The 10,889-nt window shown below is 41.3% G+C and overlaps 2 protein-coding genes across 8 annotated transcripts in view; both read right to left on the bottom strand.

Moving 5' to 3' along the window:
• The window catches only part of LOC110533900 (protocadherin gamma-C5), a 140,403-nt gene that overhangs the window by 108,017 nt on the left and 21,497 nt on the right, over positions 1 to 10,889 (bottom strand). The window lies entirely within an intron of this gene.
• On the bottom strand, positions 5,335 to 8,018 carry LOC110533909 (protocadherin beta-15). The gene has a single exon (XM_021618504.2). It carries the CDS (start codon positions 7,845 to 7,847, stop codon positions 5,364 to 5,366), a length of 2,484 nt encoding a protein of 827 aa, XP_021474179.2. The 5' UTR covers positions 7,848 to 8,018; the 3' UTR covers positions 5,335 to 5,363.

Raw genomic sequence — 10,889 nt, 5'->3', positions numbered from 1 at the left:
CCCTTGTGAAAAGGCATTAAAAAGTGAATATTGAAGTCTTTACATAACCCTTCATAATCAAGAGGATAAAGAAGAATTTAAGGAAAATACCACTAACACACTAGGAAAGATATTCTGATATAATCCGAATCGTTCGCACACAAACAAAAGGGATATCACCTCTTAGTTCTATCTTACCTCAATAGGCTCCCCTGCAGTGTTGAGTGTGATGAAACTTCCTTCTAATAACTTCGTTGGGCTTCTCTTAAGTGTCTGGTCAGCAGGCAGCGTGCTGTCATTGTAAGATCTGACAAACTTGAAGTCACTGGTGCGTGAGCCCGTTGTCAGGTATGCGTCATAATTGTAAGAACTGCGCAGAGTTCCAGCTCCATCCACCTCTGCATAGTTGGGAGGGAGATATGCACTGGGAATGGCGACTGCTCCATCAAACAACATTCTAGGCTTTCCACTACGGCAGAACCTCACGGCCAGGATGAGAATAATGAACGTCAGAAAAAAGGTGGAGACAGAGACCAGTGCAATGATCAAATAGGAAGTAAGTTTGGAACTATCCTCATAAGCCATGTCTTTCAGTTCTGGAACTTCAGCCAAGTTATCTGATATGAGTAAATATACATCACAAGTTGAAGACAGAGAGGGCTGTCCGTTATCTTTCACTGATATAACAAGGTTTTGCTTCATAGTGTCAGATTCAGAAATGTCCCGCTGTGCCCTGATCTCTCCACTGTGGAGAGCAATAGTGAAAAGTCCCGGATCAGTCGATTTCACGATGTGATATGAAAGCCATGCGTTCTGTCCAGAGTCGGCATCCACAGCTATCACCTTGGAAACCAGGGACCCCGCCAGAGCAGCTTTGGGGACCATCTCAGTCATCAAGGAGTTCCCTGCTGGAGCAGGGTATAATATCTGGGGAGAGTTATCATTCTCATCTGTTATGAAGATACTCACTGTCACGTTACTGCTGAGTGGAGGAGATCCATTGTCTCTGGCTACAACGTGGACCTTGAAGCTCCTAAACTGCTCATAATCAAATGATTTTACAGTATGGATCACCCCCGTGTCTCCGTTGATGGATAGAAATGAGGACAACGGAACACCGTTGACATCACCGGGCAATAGAGAATAGACCACTGTGCCGTTCTGTCTCCAATCTGGGTCTATGGCAGTAACATAACACAAAGAGGAGCCAGGCTTGTTATTTTCAGTCACATAGGCGTTGTAGTATTGTTCTTCAAACACAGGTGGATTGTCATTCACGTCTGACACAGATAAATAAATAGTCTTTGAGGAGGATAAAGGCGGAGTCCCCTCGTCGGTGGCAGTGATAGTTATGTTATAATCTGATATTATCTCACGGTCGAGTTCACTCGTTGTTACCAGAGAATAATAGTTTTTGATTGAGGGATTTAATTTGAATGGAACATTTTGTTGAATGGAGCATCGGACCTGTTTATTCCCCTCAGAGTCTTTATCCTGTACATTAATGATGCCCACCTCTGTTCCAGGTAACACATTCTCGGGAATTGGATTGGTCAGAGTTTTTATTAATATCACTGGTGCGTTATCGTTTACGTCAGTAATATCTATCAGTACTTTTGTGTATGACACCAAACCTGCACCATCTTTGGCGAGGACGCGCAACTCATAAATGGGCTGCTCCTCTTAATCTATCGGTCCAGACAGATTTATAACCCCAGTTTTACTATCGAGGTGAAACAAATTCTTCAACTCATCAGAAATTCGACCTAGATCATATGTTACCTCGCCATTTGCTCCCTCGTCTACATCAGTTGCGCGGACTGTAGCTACTACGGTACGCAACGGAGAATTTTCTGGTAGACTGACCTTATAAACGTCCTGGCTAAATACTGGAATATTGTCGTTAGCATCCAACACAGTGACGTGTATAACTACAGTACCAGATCTCTGTGGAGTCCCACCATCAACCGCAGTAAGTAACAACGTCACCTCCTGCTTTTGTTCTCGGTCCAGCTCTTTCTCTAACACTAACTCACCATATTTACCACCATCTCGATTAGTATGAACATTCAAGACAAAATGGTCATTCCTTTGCAAAGAGTAGCGTTGAACTGCATTTTGACCTATATCTGCATCGTGGGCCTCATTAATGGGGAAACGTTCACCTTTATGAGCTGATTCCGTTATTTCCAATTTGATAACACCATCTGCAAACTGTGGTGAATTATCGTTCACATCCTGAATCTGAAGAGATATGCGATGCAATTCTAAAGGACTTTCAAGAACCATTTCATATTTGAGCCCACATGAAATCCTCGGACCGCAAAGCTGTTCCCTATCAATTCTTTCAGCGACAACAAGATCTCCCGAATTCAGGTTAATGTCACAGAAGTGTTTAGTTCCATCCTCTTCTAATCGAGCTTTTCGAGCCGACAGTCTCTTAATATCCAACCCAAGATCCTTGGCTATATTTCCGACTACAGATCCGCGTTTCATCTCCTCTGGAATAGAATAGGTCATATCGCCATTGCTGATGCGTATCAGGGATAGAACAAAAGCCAGTGGTAGGACAAAAGCTGAAACTGTAAATCCAATGTAGCCCATTTTCGATGTACAAACGAAAATATTACAATTACAAGGTGAAACAAATATTTATGTAATGTAGGCCACTACAAATATTGGCTAAGATAAATTACCCAAATGAAGAAATTGCTCCTTTGGCCGAGTGCTGCTCAGTGATAATGGCGCGATAGAATGTACCCGCCCTTTGAGTAATATATTAGCGGGTTGAGAAGTGTAGGCTGCCTAACTTTTCTTAGCTGGTGAACAGCGACATCCTGAGTCATTAAAAAAACAGCACACATTAGTTTTCTATCTTGTTATTGTATATTCCTACAAATATGATGTAGCCAATGACCAATTCAATAATAAATAGTTATAAAGACATATGTTTAAAGTAATACTTGTGTGATGTATGAACTCCTGTTCATGAATCAGAACAGTCAATAAGGTAAAAAACATTGAGTTAACAAAAGTCGCAACTTTCTCCTATTAAGCCAATTTAATGCACGGATTCCACTAACTATCAACGTGTCCTCACTCAACAAACCAACATGTGTTATTGTGCCCGTCTTCATTTGAGTTTGGCAGGATTTAAACTGATGTTAAAGTGAAGACAAAAAGTTTAGTCGCTGTCCACGTGCCTGGTGCTGAAACGTAGGGGATGTTTCAGAACGCGACAACGCAATAGGCTTACATCTCAATCTACTCCAATATATTTATTGTGAAATTAGAAATTAGAAAAATGAATAATAACGTATCTATATGTCCATGTCAAGTTCTTATTTTTAAACGGATTCCATTTAAAAACTCAACATTGTCCTCCATTCAGTTACTCTAAAACAGGGTAAGAAAACACTCTTAGCCTAATACAACAACCAGACTTCCATAAAGACGAATAACAATTGCAGTGCCTGTTAAACATATGAATCAGGATGCCATAGACAAACTGTTTAGTAATACATAGTAATAAAAGAGTAATACATCGAGTGTTCTTACCTCAAGGTACCAAAATGACCTTGTAAACATCCTGGCTAAATACTGGGATATTATCGTTAGCATCCAACACATTAACGTGTATAACTAGAGTACCAGATCTCCGTGGAGCCCCACCGTCGACCTCAGTAAGTAATAATGTCACCTCATGTTGTTGTTCTCGATCTAATTCTTTCTCTAATAACAAATCACCGTATTTTCCTCTGTCTCGATTAGTATGAACATTCAACAAAAATAATCATTCCTTTGTAAATAAATGCTTTGAACTGCATTCTGACCTATATCTGAATCGTGGGCTTCATTAATGGGAAAGTGAGCACCTTTGACCGAGGACTCCATCATTTCCAGTTGAATAACATAATCTGCAAACTGGGGTTAATTGTCCATCACATCTTGAATCTGAAAAGATCAGCGATGCAATTCTAAAGGATCTCCAGAACAGTTTCATATGAATAAAATCCTCCCACTGCAAAGCTGCTACCTGTCTATTAATTCAGTGACAATAAGCTCTCCCGAATTCAAAGTTGCATCCTACTCCAAAGGATATTTTAGAGCCGAAAGTCTCTTAACATCCAACCTCAGATCCTTGGCTATATTTCCGATTACAGATCCGCGTTTCACCTGCTCTGGTATAGAATAGCTCACGTCTCCTTTGCGGATGTGTATGAAGAAAAGGCAGAAAGACAGACGAAAAGCAAATGCAAAAAACGTAAAGCCTTGGTAGACCATATTTAATGTCTAATAGCAATTAAGGCCAATTGTCCACAATCAATAGCCAAACTATTTTCAGTGAGAAATGGTAATGCGACGTGCTGTATGGAGCCTACACCCCGTAGTAGGTGGAGGTATATAGTTAACTGTACTTAGCTGGTGGAAAGCGACATCATGAGTCTATCAGAAAAACAGCATGCTCGTAGGCTAATATTGTTTTCCGTGTGTCCTTCTTAGAATGTATCATATTCTCCGAACGCAGAAGACTTTACTAAAACATGAAAGATATAGGCTTCAAATCAGTGGTAACCTCATCGTGACATGATCATGAGAAGACATGGATGAGGTACGCTATTAGGAGAAACGTACACAATATGCCTAAATTGTCACACAATAAGAAATTAGTAGACTAGTTGCAACATGCATTTTTCCTGGATAATAAAAAACGTAAACCATCATGAAAACTGTCGATTTCACTATCGATGTTTCGTTAGTCATCAAAATAATGCTAATTCTTTCGCATTCTATCTTTGAGATTTCGACCGTTAGACTTCAGTAAACTAAAACAGTCACCTCGGTGTCCACTGGTCTGGTGCTGAAACGTAGGCGACCTCAAGAAAAACGGTAAGCAATGGGGATTTTAAATACACATCGTAACAATTTATATTCAAGTTTCAAAAGACATTAAAAACACTTCCCAGGTCAATTAAAAGTAATGTATTATAAAATGCCTGATTCCTTTTCAAAAATAGTCTAAACCATGTTTTCCTATCTCCATCAAGTTTTGTTGTCAACTCCATTAGAACATCTGTGAAGAAAACATCACAGGCAAACTCAACTAAAAGCAACCGAAACTGCATTGCTTGTTATATTTATAGGAAACCACAGCACAAACAAACAAGGAGCAAACTGCTTCCATCAAATCAAACTCTTAGTGAATTACTCCTCACAGAGAAGAGAAGAAACAGCGAGCACCTTTAAAACTCAACCAATCAAACAAAACAATGAGTGGATTAATTCCACATTTTAGCCTACTAAGATGTCATCATTTAAACCGAGTGTAGACCTACTGTTTCTATAGGATGACATAAGCCATTAAGGCCCAGAATGTATTTTCATCATGCATAACCCATTCTCCCACAACGAAACCGCTCACATACAAACGGTGGTATCTCAGATGAGTGAAGGCTTACCTCATTCGCCTCTCCTGCAGTGTTGAGCGTGGTGATACTCCCTTCTAATAATGTATCTGGACATCTTGTTAGTGTCTGATCAGCAGGCAGCGTGCTGTCATTGTAAGATCGGACAAACTTGAAGTCACTGGTGCGTGAGCCCGTTGTCAGGTATGCATCATAGTTATAAGAACTACGGAGAGTTCCAGCTCCATCCACCTCTGCATAGTTGGGAGGGAAATACGCGCTGGGAATGGCGACTGCTCCATCAAACAACATTCTGGGCTTTCTACTGCGGCAGAACCTCACGGCCAGGATGAGAATAATGAAAGTCAGGAAAAAGGTGGAAACAGAGACCAGCGCGATGATCAAATAGGAAGTTAATTTGGAACTATCTTCATAAGCCATGTCTTTCAGTTCTGGAACTTCAGCCAAGTTATCTGATATGAGTAAAAACACATCACAGGTTGTAGAGAGAGAGGGCTTCCCGTTATCTTTCACTGATATAACAAGGTTCTGCTCCATACTGTCAGATTCAGCAATGTCCCGCTGTGCCCTGATCTCTCCGCTGTGGAGACCAATAGTGAAAAGTCCCGGATCAGTCGATTTCACGAAGAGATATGAAAGCCACGCGTTTTGTCCAGAGTCGGCATCCACAGCTATTACCTTGGAAACCAGGGACCCCACCAGAGTAGTTTTGGGGACCATCTCAGTCATCAAGGAGTTCCCTGCTGGAGCAGGGTATAATATCTGGGGAGAATTATCATTCTCATCTGTTATGAAGACACTCACAGTCACGTTACTGCTGAGTGGAGGAGAACCATTGTCTCTGGCTACAACGTGGACCTTGAAGCTCCTAAACTGTTCATAATCAAATGTTCTCACAGCATGGATCACCCCCGTGTCTCCGTTAATGGATACAAATGAAGACACCGGAACACCATTGACACCACTAGGCAATAGAGAATAGACCACAGTGCCATTCTGTCTCCAGTCTTGGTCTCTGGCAGTAACCGAACACATTGAGGAGCCAGGCTTGTTATTTTCAGTCACATAGGCGCTGTAGGATTGTTCTTCAAACACAGGTGGATTGTCATTCACGTCTGACACAGATACATGAATAGTCATTGAGGAGGATAAAGGTGGAGACCCCTCGTCAGTGGCGGTGATAGTTATGTTATAATCTGATATTATCTCACGGTCTAGTTCACCTGTTGTTATCAGAGAATAATAGTTTTTGATTGAGGGGTTTAATTTGAAAGGAACATTTTGTTGAATGGAGCAGCGGACCTGTCTATTTCCCTCTGAATCTTCATCTTGTACATGTATGATCCCCACCTCTGTTCCAGGTAACACATTCTCAGGGATGGGATTGTTAAAGGATTTGATCAATATCACCGGTGCGTTGTCATTTAGGTCAGTGATTTCTATCATTACTTTTGCATTGCCAGCTAAACCAGACCCATCTTTAGCCTGGACACGCACTTCGTATTCTATATTTTCTTCATAATCTATGGGACCCTGCACTTTAATCTCGCCAGTATTTTTGTCGATGGAAAACAGTTTAGCTGCTTTATCCGAAATACGATTGAACTCATATGATACTTCTCCATTTGCCCCTTCGTCTTCATCACTAGCACTAACTGCAACTACAACAGTCCCTGTTGGAGAATTTTCAGGCAAACGGACTTTATACACTGTCTGGCTAAACACTGGTTTATTATCGTTAGCATCCAACACAGTGACGTGTATAACTACAGTACCAGATCTCTGCGGAGTCCCACCATCAACAGCAGTAAGTAACAACGTCACCTCTTGTTGTTGTTCTCGATCCAGCTCTTTTTCTAACACTAACTCGCCATATTTTCCTCCGTCTGAGCTCGTTTGAACGTCTAAAATAAAATAGGCATTCCTCTCCAGTGAATAGCTTTGAATACCATTTAATCCTACGTCAGAGTCATGAGGTTCATCCAAGGGGTATCGTGCGCCTTTGTAAGCAGATTCCCGAATTTCTAGATCAATACGTGCATTGGGAAACCGTGGTGAATTGTCATTTATGTCTTGTATTTGTACAGTTATGCGATGTAATTCAAGAGGTTTTTCCAGCACAAGCTCGTATTTTAAAGAACAAGAAACCTTCGGTCCACACAGCTCCTCCCTGTCTATTGTTTCAGACACAATTAAATCTCCGGTATTCACATTGATGTCACAGTAACGTTGACGACTGCCATCCATATCCAAACGAGCTTTACGACCTGAAAGTCTCTTAGCATCCAGCCCCAGATCCTTAGCTAGATTTCCGATCACAGATCCGTGTTTCATCTCCTCTGGAATAGAATAGCTCAAGTCTCCATTGCTGATGCGCATCAGGCAATGACAAAAAGCCAGGCGAAACAAAAAGGTAAAAACCGAAGATCCTGTGTACCCCATTCTGGATGATTAAAGCCAATTGTCAACATAAGAGTTCAAAACTAGTCGAACTGATACGGTATTGTAAGTGTACAATATTAGGCTCTCAAAGGGAATAGCAAAACGAATGTTATCCAACTGCTCTTCGTTGAAAGTGATGCAACATAGCCTATTACTCTTTTGAATAATCCAATGGTGGGTGGAGACGAGTCTTTAATTATATTTATGGTAAACAGCGACATCCTGAGTTCTTACAGAGTACAGCAGTCACAATACAAACAGTTCTACCTCATTTATCATCTTGGTCAGTATCCCGCCCTCTGAGTTGTATGTCGAACGTTTCATGCAGCTTAGCAAGAGAAGAGAGGAAAACCAATGGCTGTGAGAAATCAACTCGTTATGTAATCATAAATGAGAAGATATGAAAAGTAAATTCAATATTTCCATACTTTTGCCATTGTCTGACTAATTATGTATTAGCGAATAACAAAAATAAATAAATAGATAAGTCAAATCAACGGTCCACATAAAATTAAACGATGACTAATCCGTATTATTAATCAAACCCAGCAATTATGTGTCCACTATACTCAGTGGCAGTGGTTACCAACCGGTCGATCGCGATCCACTTGTCGATCTCCAATGCATTTCTAGTCGATGCCACACATTTCTTTAAAAAACCCAACGATAAAGCCTTGTATTACTCTTTTTTTTTAGTCTCGGGCTGTTGGTGGTAGGTGCAGCCAATTCATCTGCCCTGCGCTCCGGGTAGGCAAACTGTTGCCATTTCATGTGTCTGAAGGTACAAACTATGTCATTCCGGTGGGCCTGGAGAGGAAATCAAGTGCATTAGGCCTCCGATGGCCAATAAGATTGCTAAAATGACCGAGTCTGCAGTAACAATAGCAGGCATAAAAGAAAGCTACGGCAAAATTAATACTGTGAGATTTCTAAACGTTTAAAACCATGACTAGAGAGAGACTGTCAACGAATACTGCAAAAAACTGCTGTTTTTATGAGTGAGTTCATGTTTAAGTTTAAGTGTTGAGAGACGGACCCTTAGTCTGCGGCTCTCCCTCCGCTGAGACTGACCATCAGATGCAAGCACCATCAGCCCAGTAAAATAAAAAGTAAATTATTTAAATGTATGTTCACTCAGCTGTGCCTCACAAGTAATACAACAATGGATATTACCGGTGTGATCATACAGCCTACTTCAAATGTTGAAATATAATTTTTAAAAATGTCCCGAACAACAATGCATTGGCAGGTAAATTCAAGCAAAGCCAGTATGCTGTGTCAATGTATTGGGTCTATATCTAACTGCACAAACCTCATTAGTACAGAACTGTTTTTAATTGGTTAATGTTACGTAGGCTTACATTTTTTTTAGTCATGTTAATAAAAAATCAGAGCGGTAGATCTCAGCATTTTGACTCACAACGTGATCTTGACTCAGAAAAGGCAGGTGACCACTGCTCTAACGTAAAATGATGGTTACGTCGCTGTCCACTAACCACGTGCTGAAATGTGGAAACGTAGCCAATATACTTAAAGAAAATGTAGTAGGCAATGAGGATACTACAGGAAGGAAAATGTAAACAAACTCCATGATTGGGGTAGTATGCCTAACTTTATATACACCAACAACAAAATAGAAAGAATATCCCTTGTGAAAAGGCATTAAAAAGGGAATATTGATGTCTTTACATAACCCTTCATAATCAAGAGGATAAAGAAGAATTTAAGGAAAAGACCACTAACACACTAGGAAAGATATTCTGATATCATCCGCACACAAACAAAAGGCGTATCACCTCTTAGTTCTATCTTACCTCAATAGACTCCCCTGCAGTGTTGAGTGTGATGAAACTTCCTTCTAATAACTTCGTTGGGCTTCTCTTCAGTGTCTGATCAGCAGGCAGCGTGCTGTCATTGTAAGATCTGATAAACTTGAAGTCACTGGTGCGTGAGCCCGTTGTCAGGTATGCATCATAGTTATAAGAACTGCGCAGAGTTCCAGCTCCATCCACCTCTGCATAGTTGGGAGGGAGACATGCACTGGGAATGGCGACTGCTCCATCAAACAACATTCTAGGCTTTCCACTACGGCAGAACCTCACGGCCAGGATGAGAATAATGAACGTCAGAAAAAAGGTGGAGACAGAGACCAGTGCAATGATCAAATAGGAAGTAAGTTTGGAACTATCCTCATAAGCCATGTCTTTCAGTTCTGGAACTTCAGCCAAGTTATCTGATATGAGTAAATATACATCACAAGTTGTAGACAGAGAGGGCTGTCCGTTATCTTTCACTGATATGACAAGGTTTTGCTTCATAGTGTCAGATTCAGAAATGTCCCGCTGTGCCCTGATCTCTCCACTGTGGAGAGCAATAGTGAAAAGTCCCGGATCAGTCGATTTCACGATATGATATGAAAGCCATGCGTTCTGTCCAGAGTCAGCATCCACAGCTATCACCTTGGAAACCAGGGACCCCGCCAGAGCAGCTTTGGGGACCATCTCAGTCATCAAGGAGTTCCCTGCTGGAGCAGGGTATAATATCTGGGGAGAGTTATCATTCTCATCTGTTATGAAGACACTCACAGTCACGTTACTGCTGAGTGGAGGAGAACCATTGTCTCTGGCTACAACGTGGACCTTGAAGCTCCTAAACTGCTCATAATCAAATGTTCTCACAGCATGAATCACCCCCGTGTCTCCGTTAATGGATAAAAACGAGGACACCGGAACACCGTTGACTTCACCGGGCAATAGAGAATAGACCACTGTGCCGTTCTGTCTCCAGTCTGGGTCTCTGGCAGTAACAGAACACATAGAGGAGCCAGGCTTGTTATTTTCAGTCACATAGGCGCTGTAGGGTTGTTCTTCAAACACAGGTGGATTGTCATTCACGTCTGACACAGACACATTAATAGTCTTTGAGGAGGATAAAGGCGGAGTCCCCTCGTCAGTGGCAGTGATAGTTATGTTATAATCTGATATTATCTCACGGTCGAGTTCACTCGTTGTTACCAGAGAATAATAGTTTTTGATTGAGGGA

The sequence above is a fragment of the Oncorhynchus mykiss genome, chromosome 10, assembly GCF_013265735.2.
Source record: "Oncorhynchus mykiss isolate Arlee chromosome 10, USDA_OmykA_1.1, whole genome shotgun sequence".
In the NCBI taxonomy this organism is placed as follows: Eukaryota; Metazoa; Chordata; class Actinopteri; order Salmoniformes; family Salmonidae; genus Oncorhynchus; species Oncorhynchus mykiss.
The sequence above is the reverse complement of the archived record's forward strand: the minus strand, read 5'-3'. Positions and strand labels throughout refer to the sequence as shown.

Excerpts from the sequence above, each read along its gene's own strand:
- LOC110533909 (XM_021618504.2), bottom strand. The coding sequence starts at position 7,847 with ATGGGGTACACAGGATCTTCGGTTTTTACCTTTTTGTTTCGCCTGGCT.